Consider the following 19846-nt stretch of genomic DNA (forward strand, 5'->3'; position numbering starts at 1 on the left):
TTGTAGAACCTGTGACAGAGAAACAGTTGGAGTCAGGGAGGGCGCTCCTCCGGGAACGCAGACGAGGTCTTATCTCCATTATTAGCTAAACACTAACACGATCAGCTTCACTATCAACAGTTGTTTAAGTTCCCACACTCCTGGACGAGGTCAGATTTTCGGTGACCGCTGGGACGAGACTGAGCATCTCAAACCCATCATCCCCCCCCCAGCCAGAGGTGGAGGCTTTGGCAGGAAACCACCCTCCTCTCAGGAGCAGCCTCTCACCCTCATTTTCTCTCCTTTAAGCAATTTATTCCCCATTCAAATTTAAAGTATTTCAAGCAAACACCAGTGCTTTGGGTAAAGAGCTTTCCTCGGGAAGAGCCTCGCTCGCTGCCTCTGCCGGCAGCTGATAAGGCAGGGGGCTCTGGCCACCCAGCTCCCCCTCCCCAGAGCCCTACAAGCCAATTCCCCAGCTCTGCTCCTTGGCACAAGCCAAAAGGATGCTCCGCCAGCCCATCTCTCCTCACCTCGCAGCCGAGGGCCGGTGGGGAGCACCAGTCCGGCCACGGCACCTTGGCTGTGGTTGGCATCAGGCTGCCGGGACTGATGGCAGCTTGGACCAGAGGACCAGGCTGCTGGGGACCAGAGCCACCGGCCACCCGCTGGCCCCTGGCTCCAGAGGAAGGTACTTCCTAGCCCCCTGGCCCACTCCGGCCCTTCCCGGGCAGCAGCCGCCCACGGGTGACCTCTCGTGGCCGGTCCCCACAAGCGGAGTTTTCATACAAAGTCCATTTTCCCCCCAAATTCCTCTTTTTCCAGGGCACATCCCCAGCTCTGCCCAGGACCCCCGGCGCTGCCCGCACAAGGGCTGATGCTCGGGAAGGCGCGGGGCTGCATCGCCCCGGTGCTGCTGCTGCCGCTGCTGCAGTGCGCCGCTGGCTCCCAGGCATGGCAGAATTGGAAAAAAAAAATTAAAAAAAATATATAAGAAAATTGACATTTAGAAAGCCCAGGAGGTGCAGGTAATGCAGCAAAGCTCCCTTGCCCGACTGGAACAACCTGGCCCAGATTTAAGTCGTTTGCACCAGCCAAATGCTGAAGTGGAGTTTTCCTTCCCCAGCAGCAGCTGCCCCCCCACACACACCCGCCCGCCGTTCTTGCGCAGACAGGGCAAGGCTGGCACCTCACCCCGCATCCCACACCACCAGGCAGAGCACTCGCAGGGGCCAAGCAGCCCGTACCTGGGTTACACACCATGCGCAGGAGCGGCCAAGCCTTCTCTTAATTCCAAAATCGTGGCAAACTGGGTGTTTCTGGCAGTGAAAAACAAGTGGTGGCACTGGCACCGTCCCCAGTGCTGTCCCTCAGCTCTGCCAAGTGCTGCCCAAAGCCACGGAGCTTCTCCTGGCTCCAACTACATCAGACTGCTTGATGGTGGACACACAAAGGTCCTCACTTCCAAACCCGCACCCCTCTTCTGGTTCAGACCTAAAATTGGCCGAACCCCCATTAAACCTGCCCCAAACTCCCCCTGTGAGCTCAGCTTGACCTCGGGCACAGGAACTGCAGGGAGAGGTGGCACGTCCTCGATACCTGCAGCTGAAGGAAGCCCCAGACCCTCAGTCTCATCCCCCCCGGGTCACTCAAACCCTCATCCCACCCCTTCTCCAGGCCACCCGTAAACCCTGTCGCTGCTTTCACTGCTTCGGGTGGAAGAGTTTTCAGGGATGGGGGATGCTCTTGGCTCAGCAGGTTGAGACTGGGCACCGCACCTCAAAGAAAGTGCACGCATTATCTTACAAAGGAAATTTATTTCATTTTTATGAAGCTTATATTACATGCATCGACTGAAGCTGGTACAAGAGTTAACAGCAGGGCTGGGGTTTGTCCAGACTTCCATTAGTGTTTCTGGAATAAACCAGGCCAAATTCAAGGATCTTTTGCCCTTTGGAAAAACAGTCACCAGACAAGGAATGGGTTTTTCTTTTTTGTTTTGTTTTCACTTTAATTGCTCCTCTCCTTCTCCCTACCCTTGAGCTGCATAAATGCTCCCAAAAAGGAGGCAGGAGAGGAAAATCTAACACACACACACTCCCCCCCCACACCCCTAATAACCATTGAGATGGGAGGAACTGAATCTAGCCCTATTCAGAGAAAAATAAAATACCAAAAAAAAAAAATAATACAAAGAGAATATAATGAATAAAGCTCTTACAACGAACCAGATGCAGTACCCTTTAATAATTTTACTAGATAAAAACGTTTAACACATCGTTGAATGAGAGGATACGAATTCCTTTTGATTAGCTCTCTTTTGGTTTTATGGATCTGAACAAGCAGCTGAATAGACTGAAATATTGATTTCTAAAAATAAAAGTAAAAATATTGCATTCTTGTCAGTCTCTGGTGGGTATTGTCTCCTACCCAGCAGAGGAAGGTGTGCGGTGCACCGGAGATCGCAGCCTACTATAGGCTTAATACCAAGTACAGATGCAGAGAAGCCGATGCATTCGTCAGACCAGGCAGAGGTGAAGCTGGAACGTGTTGGTGTCCAGGCAGAGAGGACTCACCACAAGGTCCCCGCTCAGTCCCCTGTCACCTGCGTGGCCTGGCCGTCCGAGGTTTGGTTGGTGGACTGAATGAACATGGGCTGGGCGATGTCCTGGCCCGCAGGCATGGTCACCTGCTGGATCTGGTACAGTTGCTGGCAGAGAGAGGAGCAGGAGAAAGAAAGGACCATCAGTTCTCATCACCCCCTGCACCAGCTCCCTCCAAACCATGCTGGGCATCAACCCCACAAGCTCAGTGGTGGCACTAACAGCACCTCTCAGGTCCAAGGAAAATCTGTCCCCTCAAAAAAACAGACCACAAATTGCCACTAGGTATTTGCTGCTAAATCATAACAAAGTAATTCTGTGAATTTCTGATGCCCAGACTGAGTTCAGGCTACTTACGGAACAGTCAATAGCTAAATGCTAAGATCTTTATTCCTAAACTGGTTAGGACTAAAGTGGATCCCACCCAGAGTGCAAGGGACTGGATTAACTGGGAGCAGAGGCAGTAGGACATGAAGAATCCACTTGACTTAAGACTGGTACCACATCCCGCTCCTGGTTAGGGTTTGCTGGCAGCAGAATTGATTTATCGGGAGGAGCTGACGCAGACTTTAGGACAGCGTTTCTAGCCCTTTCAGACTTTCTTTGACTTCACAGGGATGAAGCGCCAAGGAGCTCCGAGTTCTTACCTGTCCGTCTGTGAACTGGCTGAACTGCTGCTGTCCTTGCTGGACTTCTGTCTGTGTTATCTGCAAGGACAAGAGAAGGACGATCACTGCCAGCGCTTTGGAGAGGGTCACAACCCCACTAACAATATTCTGCTGCTGCCTTTCAAGAGCTTTTCGACTCTTCCAAACTCCGTTGCCCCAGCGGGTGGTAAGACAGTTTAGCTGCCGGCCTGCGGTCGCGCTGGTGCTAAACGGCAAGTCAAGAACGAAGGACATGGGATTCTGCCGTTCCAAATCAAACACAGGCACGTCCTCCCTGATTTCCGTGAGGGGGAAAGCAGCAGCCTTCCTGTCCTCTGAAGGCAGAGAAGAATCCCTCAGTGGTCTCAACGAGAACATGGGACAACCCGCTGGCAGCAATGCCGGTCTCGATGCTTCACCTCTGCGACAGCCTTCCCCCAGAGGCGGCAGGGCTGCTCCTCCCTCGCCCAGCCAGAAGGAGCAGAAGGAAAGAGAAGGTTGATGAACTCCAGTTTTACCTGCAGCCAGCTCAGAAGCGGCACGAGCTTTACACAGCGAGACACAGACACACACATATAGGCATGCACCTTTCCCGCAGAGGTAAAGGAGGCTTCCGCTACGCTCCGTGCTTTATTATTCCGATGAAAGTAACAGGAAGAAAAGAAAATGCAGGAATCCTAGCCCAAGAGTCGGTGATTTCGACTGGAATTTGCCGTTTCAGGAGCTAGGGAACAACACTTTAGCGGTTAATGCCAGCCCTGCCGTTAGAGTGCCTACCTGCTGTGCATTGGTTGCAAGCGTCTGGATCTGCCCCTGGACTACCTGGGTGCCTGACACGGGCTGGGCTAAGCGGATATACTGCAGCTGGCCAGCATTCAACTGAACCTGGAGACAAGCGGAGGGGGCAGGGAAAGAAAATTAAACAGGTAACCGGGTAACCTGAAACACACAAACTTTGCCTTCTCGTTTCCCCAACAGAAGCCGGAGCAATAGATGACACCGGGAAGCTCCGGGTGATTCACAGTTTTAGATGAGCAACTACCACAGACCCTGCCAGAGCGGGAACAGAGTCCAGGGAACTCCTGCAGGTTCTTGGAGTCAAACCCCGAGGAAGCACAACGTTACTTCTGCCTCCTGAGCGGGAGTGGGCAGTTAGTAGCTAAAGCATATTAATTGCTGGATTTCAGAGCGCTTTGAGAACCACTTATTTTTCTTGCTGGTTATGAGAATCGAGTTACTGCTTTGATGTATCGTTTCGCATGAAGAAGATGGTTATGAGCTGCCTGCACACAATGACACTCCTATTATATCCTACCAAAAAAATATAAAAGAACGTATGGGAAATTCTCACACAAAGACAGCAGAGATGACAAACCCCAGGAATATTGCGAGGGAATATGTGGAAGCTTTTAATGCAACTCTGCCGGCCTCAGCACCCACCCGGCAAAGGCCAATACCTTCTGTGTTTAACAATCAAATGCAAATTTATTTCCTACAGTCCCTGAATTTGCAGGGTCAGATGCTTGGGGGTGTGTGCGAGATATGAAATCAATGCCATCGTGGTAACCTCAAGTCTCACCTTGCATTTTCTGTGACAGAAACAGGTAATAGAACTAATACACACCTGAGAAGCAATAAAAAGGTCACAGTAGGATTAATGCTACCATTGAATTTTTTCATTGAGTGTTAACTTCAGAACATTTGGATTCACAGCCTTAAGGTTAATTATACACCAAAAATGTTTTGAGGTTTTTTTTTTTTTCCTTTTTAAAAAGGGGAAAGGAGGACACACAAACCACTTGAAAACTGCTCAGTGACAACAGTTCAAGGGCTTAGAACACGGGCTTGGCACATACACAAATGCCGCTGACTTCACCAGCTGTGTCTGAAAGCTCCAATATTATTTCAAGAGCAAATAAACTCCACAGGAACATAAACACGTCAATAAAAAAATTTGTTTCTGCACCAAGACCTGCCCGCAGAGCATGTTTTCCACACTGGGGGCTTCCTGCGTAGATGTTAACTTCACCACTAACTGGATGGATGGAAGAAACGTAGAAAGAATGTTCTTCCAGAAAGGAGAGTCAGCTCCACAGAACCTGCCCAGTGAGGTCTGGCCAAGATACAGATTCCACTTAACACAAAGTTGATGCAGACAAGCAAATGATTACCATTTATTTAACATACACACTTCCAGGTTTTTCCGCAGTTTTTAAAAAACATAAAAGCCACCTTTCCAGAGGCAACCTGTGGTCCTAGAGGAAGTGGTAAGTGGCAGCAGGGAAGCGTCCGGAGCAGCAGGAGCACACGGAAAAGCAGCAAACAGTAGGGAGATTCTCTCAACACCCCTGCAACCGCCAGAGGCACCGCCAGCTTTACGAGAGTGTTTTAAACTGTCGTATTTGGGTTATGAAAGATTCTTTGCCAAACCCAAACAGATACCAGAGCGAAAAGGAACTATCGGAAGCACTAACTGTATCAGAAGAGAAAGGAAACTCAATGGGAAAATAATAAGAGCACAGCAGAGAGCAGAAGGGACAGCAGCGCTGAGGAGACCGAGGGCTGTAACTCTGTGAATCCAAACAAAACCTGCTTTCCAGGCCAGGGCACTACAAAGCGCTCGCAGCGAGTGCACGGCTCCATGTTCTATTTTACTTCACTTGCTGGAAGCGAGCGAGGGGAAAGATGCTGCCTTTGGCATGAACCGTGGTTCTTCAACGCACCGTGATTAAGAAGAATCCTCTTAATTACAGTCAAACCAGTATCGCTGCTAGATACAGAAGCACGAGGTGTGACTGTTTCATTAAAGCACAGCTCCTAAGTCGCTCTGTTTTGCAGACTTGCAGGTTTTATAGACCCAAGTGCTCCCAAAGACAAAAGATAGAGGACTCTGGCACTTGGCAGTTCCTGTCTCACATCTGCAGCTTCCGAGGAGCAGTCACAGCTCCCTCTCCTTAGATGCTCCCAGACAACAGGGAGGTAGAAGCACATGCTTGGCCAAAACCAGATGCTAATTAAAAAGCCTCCTGAAACACAGGACCACGTGCAACAGGATCCACCTTCACAGAGAATAGCACTTTTTGCAGAAGGTTATGGCCCCCTCACAACTACTGTATAAAGAATTCTTTTTCTCCTGGCAGCTCTCCCAGCCCCCTTCTTGCAGGGGGTCACAGCATCCACTGGAGACAACTGGAAATCAAGTATGAACTGTTCTTTTATTGCCGAACCAAAGGAGGATGCTGTAACATTTCAGTACTGCTGTAATGGATTCACTGGGGCTCAAGATCTCCTTCCAAAATGCTTTGAAGAACAAAGTACCTTTTGGAGACTTTGATAAGGAAAGGAAGGAGAAAAAAAAAAAAAAAGAATGTAAAAGAAAGGTAGCAGAGAATGCAGAGAAGAAAAAAGGTTGTTTGTAGTGAAACACCCTATTTGGCAAACAATTCACCGCCTTGCTGTTCCTTTCTGACCAACACCTTAAGCCACGCAGTAGGGATCAGCTGAAGACTTGAGATGAAAAGAATTTGGAAGTGAATTAGAAAAATCCAGCAACACCCACGATCTAAACCCCTTTCAAGACGCTATGGCGAAGCACAGACATTTGCCAGACGGACAGAGGGAAGCTTAGCAAATCTCCCAAAGCTAAACTGGTGTGAAAGATCACTTTTGTCACAGCTGTGGGTCACTTCTTAGTAACAGAAATCAAAGACAAAGCGAAACGCTCGTCCTGGTCACTCGCTCTGACCTTTGGGTTGCTGGTTAAGTACATAGAACTGGACAGATATATTTTTTTTTTCTTTAAGAGGTGTGAAATTTTCCAGATGGGAACCAACACCCCCGGCTTTGTTGTGATTGTAAGTTACAGAGAAGAGGGGAAAAAATGTGACTTTTTTTGACCCACGTGTTTACCCAGGACACATGCCAGAATGTCCCTGCTGATGCTGGGTACTCAAACTCCCATTTTTAAGGCCACAGCAGGTCTGTTCTGATGTGAAAATGAGGAGATATCTTCTGGTTCTGCATAGCCATTCCTCCAGCCAGCTCAAAGCATTTTGTAGAAATACTTCTTACAACATAAAACTTTATTAATAACTCACAGATGGCACCTTTCCCACTCAGTCTGCCAGGTCGTGACTTCAGATTGCAGAGGCAGAACCAAGTAAAGGCAAAAGTAGTTAATTCTGCTTTATTGAAACCATGCTGTAGTAAAGAACTAAGGTTTATCCAGGAAATATTTTATTTATTGCTTCCTAATCGTAACTATTTCACTCAGGGGATAAGTGTTGGGGGTGGGCAATGAGTCTACACTAGATGGGTTAAATTTATTTCCCATTTCATGTCACACCTGGTTAGTTTTCCTCTCTAAGTGCAGGAAACACACCACTCAATCCAAACTTCCTCTTACAGTTAAAAAAAAAAACCATACATATACAGTCTCATGCCAGAACACGAGCAGAGAGTTTGCTCGTAAGCCTGTTAGACATTTCCACTGGCAAAGTCTTACCGGTATTTGCTGGATCTCTCCTGTATTGGTGATGATCTGCTGCATGACTTGCATGGTCTGCCCAGTTCCGCTCTGAGCCTGCTGGGTCTGTCCTTGGGGCTGGGCCTGCACTATCTGTACCTGCTGGCCTTCTCCAACCTGCATCGTCACGGGGGTGGTCTGCATTCAGAACGGGGATAAGGACCAAGCCAGGACTTGAACACGGGTGAAACAGCCACAAGATACAAAGACTGTGACAGGCTGCTTCCTACACCCGCTGTTCCTTGGTGATGCTTAAACCACCACGAAGGGAACCCAGGACCTAGGCGACCCTTGTTATTAGGTATCTAAACACCTGGTCGTGACCAGAAAACACATTTCTATATTGTTATTGACTGTTCTGAGCGGTCAGAACAGGATACTGCAATACTTTACGGGCAAGCTGAGGGTTTCAGGGGCTCCAGTGAAGCGGGAAGCCCCTGGATGCTGCCCGTGGCTCACCTGCCCTTGCTGAGGTTGGGCGATGATGATCTGTCCTGGCTGGATGGTGGTGGTCGATGTGGTGGTCTGCTGTCCTTGCTGCTGTCCCTGAACCTGCACGGCAGCGGGCTGCTGAGCAAGTGTGAAATAATACTGTACAGGCTCTGCTGGGGTGACAGCCTGACGCACCTCCTCCTGCGGCACAGGGAAACGACAGGTCAACGGGGATGGAACAGATCAACAGCCACCAAACATCCCAACCACGGCTGAAACCCCCCCGCCCCATCAGCACGCTCCATGGGAAAATGTCTTTAATACCTCCCTCGTAACAGTTTAACTAAGTAAATCTGAAACGATAAATCAAAACAGGTTTCTTCATTTATTCAGCTATATGGAAATCAAAACCATTTCCAATACCCTGTGTATAATAATGTAGTCACCAATTTCATTCCGGGAAGCAAATGAGTAAAATTACCATAGTTGAAAACCACGCAGCTCCTCGGTAAATGCCATCATCGCCTGTTATCTTAACACAGAACGAATTGCAAATGCACCAGGAAGACTTATAAAGCCTCATCTGTCAACAAACCCCCTCTTCTTAGTCTACATGCCCAACACAAATCTCAATCTAGCTCCGGTGTTAAACCCCTGGGAATGAGAGTCACAGACTTGATGCATACTGTCGTGCCTTTATTCATTTATTTAAATCCAGCTTTTCCAGAATTGTAACAACTTCATCCTGGCCTGTGGCTTTACAGCCCAATTCTGCTGGTAGCAGGAATGTCTCAACAGTGTGGAGAAACAAAAGGCTCTGCTCTAGCTCACTTTCAGAAGGCACGGGCTGTAATACTGCTGTTTTGTTTTATCTAAGCATGTATTTAGAAGAGAAAAGCCCCTATGATTAACGACGTTTCAGGCAGAGAAGTAGATTTTCAGAGATTACGTTAAGTGGCAAGCCGTTAACACTCGAGAATGGATATTCTTAAGCTCCCCAGAGGAGCAGTTGGATCTTGCACCTTCGGGAAGATGCAGCTCCCCAGATGTTCACTCCATGGCAGAAGGCGTAAACAATCCTCTCCCAGCCACCTCCAGTTCACAGCTGAGAGTGTAGGATGTTTACACGTGCTACAACATGGCAGATTCCCACTTACACGAGCCTGCTTGATCCCCCCGCATTAAACGAGGTTTGCTCCTGGGTTACCTTCAGTGGATCCAACTGGACAGGAAAAGAAAAGGTCACATTAAACAAGGTCAATGCACATGATGGGCATCAGGCTTGACTAAGAGAGCCCTTTTGCTCAAATCCCAAGTCTCTCAGATGGACAGCAACTAAGGAAAAGCCTTACTACTGGAAGGTTTCTCAACAGCCTAGCAGAAAATTACCCCCCCAAAGATTAAGGTGTTCACAGTTGGCTGTAATCAAGAAGTGACTTCCAAGCCTGGCCCTCAGAGCAAACACCAGCACTATCCCACGCTACTGCAACCCACTGCAATCAAACACAATACTTCCCACACATGGTAATTCACTGATTATTCCTACTCACTTCATCAAACCCTTTGGGGAAGGGATTAATAACAAATTTAAAATATATATATTCAACAGGACAGGTCTTCAGTTAACCACAAAAGCACGTGCACAGAAGAGCTGCAGCTGTTTCTGTAAGGCCCAGTCCTTACATGTTATTTCCAGAGCAGTCCAATCCTCAATTCCTAGCTGAATACCGAAACAATTACAGCAGAGTACTTCTGTGTGTATCTATTCCAGGTTAAGTTACATTTGCTACAGGCAAAAATGGCTGTAAATTCAGATCTGCTTGAACTAGGTTGTATCGCATCATTTGCCATCTTTTATTTTCAAGCCATAGCTTTAGTTACCAGAGCAACATAACAGTCACGGTTTCATTCCCAGCTCTTCCACGGATCCAACACTAACTTGTCAAACAGTCTTTTCTGTGGCAGAGATAAAATACAGGTTGTACCCCCAGCCAAAAAGCGCAGGCTCTCAGCCTACAGGCAGCCGCTTTTCAACACTGCTGAATGAAAGGAGTGTTTTCCACTGCAAAGTCCTAACCCACGTTCCTATCGGGCAGCGATTTCTCCATCAAACTCCTCTCGCCCTAAGGAGTATTTCAGGTGACTCAGCAGCGATCGCAGGCGGTGGATGTATCGGTGAGAGACACATCTCTGAAGCTTATTTCAATCCAAAAACCCGACAGGGTTTCACTGCTGATGCTGCGCAATCCAAGAGACACAGCTCTGGCGTGATGTATCATCAAGACGCGTTAACCCAACAAGCTATATGCATCCAACACACCACTAAAATACCGCAGGCGTTTATTTGATCAGGGAACTGGAATGTGCTGTGATCAGAACGTTCTGATAGGAATCAAAAGGCACCAACAAGGAAAAGAGATACGGGTAATGTTCTCCCTCCCAAACATGGAGTACTTCTAAAAATAGCACTACAAAGTGGAGTAACTGAATGAGGCACCTAAAAGAAAAAAAAGAACTGAATTTGCAGTGCCAGAATTAACCTGTGTTACTTCAGGCTGCAGCCAACTCCTTGCGGCTTATCAAGCTCAACAAACTGAAACGTGGGTTTTCTTTCCCCCAGCTCGGCAAAGCACTGAGAGTGGCTGCACAGGCTCCTGATTTGTCTTTTTAATTAATACTGAACTAATGATCTTTGGATAAATCATCTCAGTGGAAGGATGGAAGGAGCTGTGCTCCCACATGTGATGCTCACTGTGGGTACAGAATGCAGAGCTCCCAGTGCACCTGTAAGGAAGCCTTGGGATGCTGCTAATTTTAATCATAGCTGACCACAGCAGCAGGACGGACTCTCCTGCATACATTTTGACATGTAAAGGTATTTTCCTCATTTATTAGAAAATTATGCTGCTTCTGGAAATCAGAATGAGAGGATAAACTCAACTCAGGCCACCAGAAAGGATGAAGCGTGTATTTCCTCCCTTTGGCCATCACTTCAGTAGCACCACGAAGGCTTTGCATGTTTTCCAGATTTATACTGAAATGCAAAAAAAACCCCAACATGTCAAAGAAAAACTTCCAAGTAAAACACTTGCCAGAAAGATGTTTTAAAGTATGCCAACCTCTCCTCTTACACTCACTAGAGAAGCTATTTTAAGAACCACATTGAATTTTTTCAAAGGCTCGCACGCTGCAAAGCTTCAGAAGTATCAGAAAAAAAAAAAAAAAACCAGCTGAAGGAATTGTTGTAAATTTTTATAAACTACTGAAAAATTTACTCTTCAAGAGAAGAAACTGGTCCAGTTGAGCCCTGGGCAATGATTCCAGGAGTTGAAGAAGGTGCAGCAGTGCCTGAGTGAAGCTGTTCCCTGGAAGAGACGTACCAGCGGCAGCCCAGCCCTGTTATCGACCGGGCAACTCGTGATGAAGAGAGATGAGCAATTACTGAACTGGTGAAAGGCAAAGACCAAAGCTTTGAGCCACAAAACACCAAGCTTTTAGGTGAAGGAGAAAAAATTAAAAGTCTACCAGGAGCTGGATCTGTTTCTTTGCGCATTTGAAGCGGCTTCAACCCTACCTCCCGGCATTTTCAGCAGCGTTTCACACGTGGAGAGAAGAAAGCACTTTGTAAAACATGAGAAGGCCATTAGGTTTGGACGATCTCGTGCTGAGAGGCCAGCAGCAGCCTGCTGCTGTAAACATCCGACTGAAAGCTCCTTCTAACACCTTACAGCTTCCAGTCAAGGATGTTTACAGTAGCAATGACTGCCCCAAAGGACGCAGGAGGTGGGACCTCCAAGCAAAGAAGCCTGGTTCTCCCTTTACAACTCAAAGGGTGAAGACTCAGCATGTTTTTTTAAAGTTAAATTTTTAACATTGGCAACAGTTGGTATCAGAGCTATTTAGCAAAGTTTTTGTCACTTAAGTAAATCCAAGTCAGACTTCCGTAAATCTCCACTCAAGCTCTATTTCCATTAGAAATAAATAAAGAACCTGAAAACTACTGTAAATAAACATGCAAAAGAGAGGCACAAACCTCATGTTTAAACCTGACTCTGTATTGCTTTAATCAACTCTTTTTTAATTAGAGACCGAAATCGCACCAAGGAAAGGACAGACAACAAGGCAATCATCTTTACGTCTCACCTGCCGCTTTGGAGGCTTCAGTTCATCTCTTGGAACAATATCGATGAGAAAGTCAAATTGATCAAACTTTGTAATTGCCATGGCAATGTCATTCCTCTGGAACAACAAAAAGAGAAAAGCTTTAGTTCTTCGACTTTAGAAGGCTGTTTTGTCACTGGGCAAATAAAAGTTAGAGCTTTTTAATTAGTCAAGCGAGAACAACTTCTCCAGATCCCAAGAGGTGAAGCCAGATGGGGAGAGCTTCTGTTTCAGCGCCAACACCACCATCTCGTGCCCAGGGAGGCTTCCGAGATGTGCGATAAGAAAGTGCTTATCAAACTCAGCCTTTTACAGTCATCTGCTCACCCACCTGCTTTCATCAGCCTCTGCACAACAGTACCGCTGTAGTTCACCGCAGAGGGCTCATGACAATCACCATAAGCCTTCTAGTACATAAAAAAAAAAAAAAAAATGGAATTCTTCTAAAAAAAACAAAAAGATTTTAAAAATCCCAAAGATATCTGAAAAGCAGCTTTGCAGGAAGACCAGGATGACTGCTCCGTGTATTAGCAGCAACACATGCAGAATCTATGAGTTGGGAGTGGGATTAAAAAAAGAAGAAAAAAAATGAAGTATCACAGGATTTTATGCAGGGCAGGGGAAACCCAAGAGATGCTGAGAGAACAAGCTTCAGCATGTGGAAGGGCAGAATGGTTAAAAGAAAGCATGAAGATAAAAGCATACACTCAGCAAACTGGCCAAACATGTATCAGAAAATGGATGTGCAAGAGCCAATGAGCTTGTATGAAAAACTGGCAAGGTATCTTCCCAAAACAGCTTATAACTTTACTTTTATACCTTGCCTGAAAATGAAATCCAAAAGAATAGCGTTACGTCAAAGCATTAAAGACCTGCATAAAGAGTTATCCAGCAGTAAGTTATCACTTAAATGCATTTGCTTAATATTTGAAACAACCCCCAAGATTAAAAAAAAAAAAAAAAAGATTAATTTCTTTAAAAATAAAAGTCCTCTGTCACTTTAAAATTCTTTCAAGCCATCTTAAAAAGTAGGGCTAATTCAAGAAGCTATTAAAAGCTTCATTCTCATTAGCTGCAGATAAATTTGTAAAGCATATTATATATATGAACAAGATTTGAGACAGAGATGCCTACGCTGCCTAACGAGTGGGTAAAATTTAAAAGACCATCAAGCCTCTCATTTCAGGTGAGCTGACATTTCTAAACCTTCCACTGACTTGGCATTTAATTGCAAAACAACCATCACGTAGAAAGCATGAGAGAGACAATTCCTTTGTTCTGCAGGCAGACTATATCATAAAAATACCTTCACCGGGAAGAGAAACTTGTACTGAACAGATGTATCTCATATTTCATTCTCTCTGCTGAGGATTGGGTTCAATCCTATTTCCTCAGGAATAGACTTCCATAACTCAAACCTCTCCACTCGGAATCTTCCTCCCAAATACTCTAAGCAGAGCCTGTGTTTCTCCATGCGGAGAGCAGCCGTGCCGGGACGACAGAGCACTCAGAAATAAAACCCGAGTCAATTCAAGGTCTTAGATATACATTAGGATCAGGATTTAAGCGCGATTCTGAAATAAACGGACCCATCCGAGCTTGAAAACTGTTCACAGGACGTGCCCGAGTCAGCACTTGTGCTTATGCAGCATCTTGCTCGTGGAATTTATATCAAATACATCCTTTTCACAGTAATTGCACTAAAACTTGGGTTAAGTGAGTAGCACGGCCCGGTTCAGCAGGGACCGAGGGGCTGGATGCCCACCATTCAATAGGGCAGCTTTGGACTGGGATCAGACCGGTCTCCTTGCCCCTACAGAAACCAGGGCACAGGAGAGCTGACATTGTGGTTCTTAGTACCAGTCTCTCACCTCTGATCCGAGCGCCTGAACTGATGGTCATTACACTTTCAAGTCGTTCTGGTCAACACTAAGACTAAAAGTGAATGCCATTTTTTTCCCCCTATAAAAAGACCCTGAAGAATTACAGTTTACTCTTGAATCACTAAATCATTGTTATTGAGGGCCTCTCAATCCAGAAGAAACAGTAATCTCTTCTGGAAGAGTGTATTTTTGTTTTCATCTCTATATATTTATCAACACAAATCACCGTCTACACTCCTGCAAAACAAATCATCTAGAAGTTCAACAGCTACAGCTACCCTGAGTCAAGAACAGGTGACAATTAGCTCACAGCTGCAGCTTTGGTTTCTGGGTTGGGTTTTTTTTGGGGGGTTGCGTTTTGTTTTTTTGAAAACAAATTAAGGAAAAAAAAAAAGCAGCATTTCAGTCACCCGGTTACACTGCGCCTGTGCTTTGTAGCGATAAACACAGGTACTGAAGCTACTGTCTACAAAACACGCCTCGTGTTATGGAAACAGAGAGTTGGAAACGGTTTCTGAGGCAGCTGAAGGCCAGGCAGGAGCAGCTCCGTTACCTGCAGAGTCCTGCGCTTGTTGTCTTCCGTGTGGATCCAGGCTCGCAACGTCAATTCTGTTATGAAGATCTGAGCTGCCTTGGCGAACAGCACCGGAGCTTCTGCGCTGATCATCTGCAATCAGATTTATAATTTTTGTTTTTCAATTTTACCATTACTATCCTCACACCGCACAGTGGTGGTCGGAGTAACCTCATCACCCCAGTCAAATCTGAATGGCTGCATTGTTTAACAGTCAAGTTGGGGGAATTTCCACGTCAGGATATCTATGGGTGTGACACTCCAGTGTTAACAGTATTGGGCATCTAAAATCTGTTTGGAAAACTTGTTTCCTCCAGGACTAGTCAGATGTTAATCCATATTGTCCCGGATTATGGTGAGCCAGTAAATAGCATCAGCGCACATCCCTCTCCAGGGTGTCAACCAGCAGCTCCTCTTGGAGCACCTCGGCATGGGCATAAATAATTTAGAAACTGAAGACAACACTCGAGGGCTCATTTTAAAACCTTACTTTATAGTTGTAACTTTTATATAATTTGAAAACGAATGCTGAAATTGCAAAGGAGGTTTAGAGGCCCAAGTAAAGCCTCTCCCTCACCAAATTCCTTTTCCTTAAAAAGTATCTAGCTCATGTTTTACTCAAATTAAGCAGTTTGATTATTAGCTGGCTTGGCATCAATGCTTGCTTGTACAGCCTTCTCCTTGTCAAATAATGTTCCAGGAAGTTCAGAGACTTCCCTCCTGCCCTTAAATCTTATTTTCCCCTTCATCATCAAAAAATCTGGCACTCGTTGGGTTCAGACACAGTAGAGACCAGGGTTCCCTCCCCCTCCAGGCTGGATGAATCGCTCCCTTGTGCGGGAAAACACCACACACCTTTTCCAGGATCCCATTTAAATGTTAAAAGTTGTCCTAACAGAAGGATGGTGTCACATTGAGAAAAAGAAGAAGAAAGTGCAAACCATTCTCTTTTGTCTTAGGATTTAAGTGTCTGACAGTTTCCCAACATAAAAACCGGGAGGACTGGAGCACGAGTGAAACCCGGCAGGTGATTCCTTTCTCCTTCCTCTTACATCAGGAAGTTTTCATCGGTCAACTCCTGTGTTATCATCAGGGATCACATGGCAAGGGGTCAGCTCAAATACTGCTACCAAACCCACGCTATCTACCTCAATTGTTACTTATTTGTTCGATAACACTTGAAACAGCACAGCACACACTGCAGTGAGCTCACTCTTCATATTAAACACTATAGATTCGTGAAAGGAAAAATAGAGAGAAACAAGGAGGAAACACAAGTCAATTAAGCACTAGGGAAAAAAAGGAATTACAGAATGATACAGTAGTCTGGTATCTACCAGAAGAAAGCAAAACTGCAAAAGTCTTCAGCAAAGATCCCAAATGATTCTGCTTTCCCAGCTCAGTTTAATTATACAAGGCCAGCCAACATTGCATTCAAGGCAACTGCTGGAATGTGCTTTAAAAACAATAATAAACAATAATAATAAGCAATGAATTGCAAGGAATTACAGCTACAAGATCCACCAGAAGGATCATAAACACTTAAAAAAATCCCCATGACTGTACCTTCACATCTTCATCTAGTTTCATTATCTTCTTAATACGAGCCAGAGGGAGTTCTTGAACTCTGAAGTCTTTCTGCAGAGAGATTCAATTTGAGAGACTCTTTACTGATACTTAACTGCAAAGGTAAGATAAGAAATGTTAAGAGTCACTACTGTCTGGAACTAAACTGGCTAAAGTTACTTTTATAAAAATTACTTCTTTTCTTTGAGGTCTGGCAGGTTCTCCTCAGGCCTGAGAATCCTCATCTGCTTTTCTGTATTTTATACTGACAGAATTCTACTTAAATCTTCTGTCAGACACTTGTATCGACTATTTCACCTCAAAGTTGAAGCCATTCTGCAGAACAGAATGTTTCTAATGCTACACATTTCTCCATCTATTTATATTTGAAGAAACTAATTCAATTAGCTGTCTCGGGACCCAGAAACCATTGGAATTTACAGAAAGTCACAAGAGAAACTGAAGGCACCACGAGCCGTGTGGGGCCACAGGACGAAACCTCCTTTGCTTTATTTGTACTTCCCTCTTGCCCGATACCAATTTTGGTGTTAAAAACCTTGTGGGAATCACATTCAAAAAAATAAGTCTCTTCTAGGATGGATTTCTCGCTATTTTCCATCGAACTGCTGACTCGGAAGGGAGACATGATGGTTTAGGGGAGAGAGAGCGGGTGCTGTCACTGTGCTGTCACCCAACGTGAGCAGGGCCTCACTCCAAACACTGGGCTCCCTCCTCTGAAGAGAAAAAGAGGAATAATAAAAATAAATAAATAAATACATTCAAAGTGCATTGCTACCAGGAGCCTCTAAAAAAGGGAGAAAGGCTGACGCTACGTACCCCTGCATCAGGAATGCAGAATCTCTACCCACAGAGGGCTTCTAAAAAAAAAAAAAAAAAAAGAAGAAAAAAAAGAAAGGTCTTCCCTTCTTCACGAAAATGCCATAGAAAATCAAAGGAAACTCATTTCTCTAGGGAAGAAGGCGCTGCAAGAGGTTTTAGTGAAACAAAAGAGAGAAAAAAAAATGCTGAAAATGCTGCTTTCTATTGAAGCAAAATATGGAGGTTGTGCACGGTCCAGCCAGCACTCCAGCAGGGGGCATTTTATTTAATTTATATATAAAAATTGTATGTATATTTGTATACATTCTTTCTTATGCATATATATTGAAAAAGAGCTCTGTGCTTTTCTATAGGGAAACATGAATGGGGTGCTCCTAGTGATATGCTGCAAAAATGAGAACTGATTTGGGGCGGGGGGGTGTCCTTGCAAGGAGCGCCGGAGGCTGTCACATCCTGCTGGTGAACGCTGGATTTTGGAAGGATTTTGGGCAGTGGGAGAAGCTGGGACCTGTGCTCCAACACACAGAGTGCTCAGGGTGACATTTTCAGCCAGTAACCGCCACACAAACAAGTTACAGGGTTGCTAGGGCCTGGAAAAATATCCCAAAGGGTTTTTCGAGTTGTTTTTTTTTTTTTTTTTGAGGGTTTTGGTTTTGGGTTTTTTTGTTTTGTTTTGTTTTTTAAAAAAAGCTTGTTCCTTTTTAAAGCGCCTCCTGAGCTTTGAGCAGGGCTCAGAGAAAGACGAGGGCAAAATTCCTAATTTGTGAAACTCTTAACAGTCTTATGTATATTAACTTCTACGAACAGCAGAAGTGCAAGTAGACAGGCAGAGGTCCAACACTATTAAAATCTTTAGAGGCAGTGGGAAATTACAAAAAATTCAAGCTCCTTTATTCCTTTAACACAGACAGGCAAACGTCACATAAATCAAAATTAATACGCAAGTACCATAGTGAAGGGAAGCATGACCACTACTGGCTACTACCCAGCAGAACAAACTTTAGACACCAATTCTTCATCTTTTCTTTTTTTCCAAATTAGGTCTCAATGTTTTCACAGGCCTCTTCTAACTCATTGTGGAGCTGAAATGCGAGTTTCAGCCTCGTCCTGCCCTCCCTTTCTCCCAGACCAGGCCACAGTCCTTGCTGTTATACGGGGCAGAGAATGGGGAGCTTTGGTTCATTCTTCTAAAGCAGCTCCCTTGTTTTATGCCCCCTGAATTTTGGCTACCGGTGGCACGTGGCAAACAAAATGAGGCAGAAATAGCCCAAAAAGCAGGCAGCCAGAGCAGGCTTTCCATCCAGCAGCTGCTCCGAGCTCCGCTGTGCAGCACACACGGATGAGCTTTAACTTTACTTACGTCCAGCAAGATGCACAATTAAATTTCAGGATTTGATTACGCAGGGAACAACCGCCCAGGAATGTGTTTCGCTATTATCGCTTTTCCTTTCCAACTCCCTTCACTGTCCTCAGTTAAATTGTCAATGACTTACTAGCTCGCAAGGCAATAAATAGATTCATACGAAGTTAAAAATTAAGCTGCCCATAGTTGATAAGCCGCAGAATAAACCCCTTTCATGTGGGGATGAAAACAAACTACAGCTCTTGAACACAAGAATTCACTGCGCTGAAAGAGGAAAGTAATTAATTCTGGTTATGCATACAAATTTCTACATCTGTTTCTTTAATCAACTATCTGCACACAGGCTGAAAAAAAGCAGCTTATCTTCATACTACTGGATTGGGGTTTTCACTTTGAACAGCCCGTCTTTGACTGGAGCCCCTTTGTTTTTGGGTACATGAGAAGCCCAGGAGTGTGCTTTCAGGAGCACTGTATCACAGCGATTTATCGGTCTCTCTCAGAAAGTCATTTTTATTATATGCCCTTGTTCTCAGGCACATGTCTTTTGGGGATAGAAAAAAATAGAAGCTACTTAGTCCCAATTCTTATTCTCGGTTTACACAGGACTTTTTTTTAATCAAATGCCTTTAAATTAATAAAGCATGTGATAATGATGCACTTGGCATTCAAGTGATTTTCAAAACTTCAGGCTTGTCAAAGGAGACGGTTGGGAAGAAGGGCATGAGAGTTCTATACAAAAGTCTAAGTCCAAAAAATTCATTCACAAAATTGTAACTGTCTGCCAATACCCAGGTGTTTGAATTAGGACGGGGGTAGAGACCAAGTCCTATTTTGAACAGTAACGTCGCCCAGGATGTGCTGATGTGGCTTGTCCTTTGGGGTGGATAAGAGCTCCCTCACACACTGTAATTTATATTACAGAATTTGAACAGGAGTTAAAACAGCCCATGTAATACACCATGAGGTATATTCTCAAATCCCTCAATCTTCCATTAGCTAAAACAGCTTATGGCAGCTACACTTATACCTGTAGCTATTTTAAGATCACTTCCCTTTCCCCCCCACAAACGGCAGATAATTCCTCTGCAATTCTCCAGAAAGCAGCCACATCATCATTTTGCCTGTTAAAAGAACCTTTGAATCAACTTTGTCGTCTTCTTTAGTCCAAAAAGAGCTGAAGGTATGACTATTACATCTCATTATCTATGAATCATTCAATTTATCTCTCAATTTTTGGCAGTTGTAGCCAATAGTCACAAGGCTGGCTGAAGGA

The 19846-nt window shown here is 45.1% G+C and overlaps 1 protein-coding gene across 11 annotated transcripts in view; it reads right to left on the bottom strand.

Annotated features, from left to right (window-relative positions):
• Window positions 1-1778: 1778 nt before the first annotated feature.
• Window positions 1779-19846, bottom strand: part of NFYC (nuclear transcription factor Y subunit gamma) — a 34837-nt gene continuing 16769 nt past the window's right edge. For 5 of the 11 annotated variants that reach the window (XM_074161899.1, XM_074161900.1, XM_074161897.1 and 2 more), the window contains 8 exons: window positions 16371-16442; window positions 14784-14897; window positions 12330-12425; window positions 8214-8387; window positions 7734-7892; window positions 4007-4114; window positions 3230-3289; window positions 1779-2689 (listed from right to left, as the gene is read on the bottom strand). In XM_074161899.1, the coding sequence (XP_074018000.1) occupies window positions 2570-2689; window positions 3230-3289; window positions 4007-4114; window positions 7734-7892; window positions 8214-8387; window positions 12330-12425; window positions 14784-14897; window positions 16371-16442 (903 nt within the window). In that variant the 3' untranslated portion in view covers window positions 1779-2569. The remainder of the gene's footprint in view (window positions 2690-3229; window positions 3290-4006; window positions 4115-7733; window positions 7893-8213; window positions 8388-12329; window positions 12426-14783; window positions 14898-16370; window positions 16443-19846) is intronic. The other 6 variants (XM_074161902.1, XM_074161905.1, XM_074161903.1 and 3 more) reach the window with 2 other exon arrangements.

Source organism: Numenius arquata, chromosome 21 (assembly GCF_964106895.1).
Source record: "Numenius arquata chromosome 21, bNumArq3.hap1.1, whole genome shotgun sequence".
NCBI classification, from domain to species: Eukaryota; Metazoa; Chordata; class Aves; order Charadriiformes; family Scolopacidae; genus Numenius; species Numenius arquata.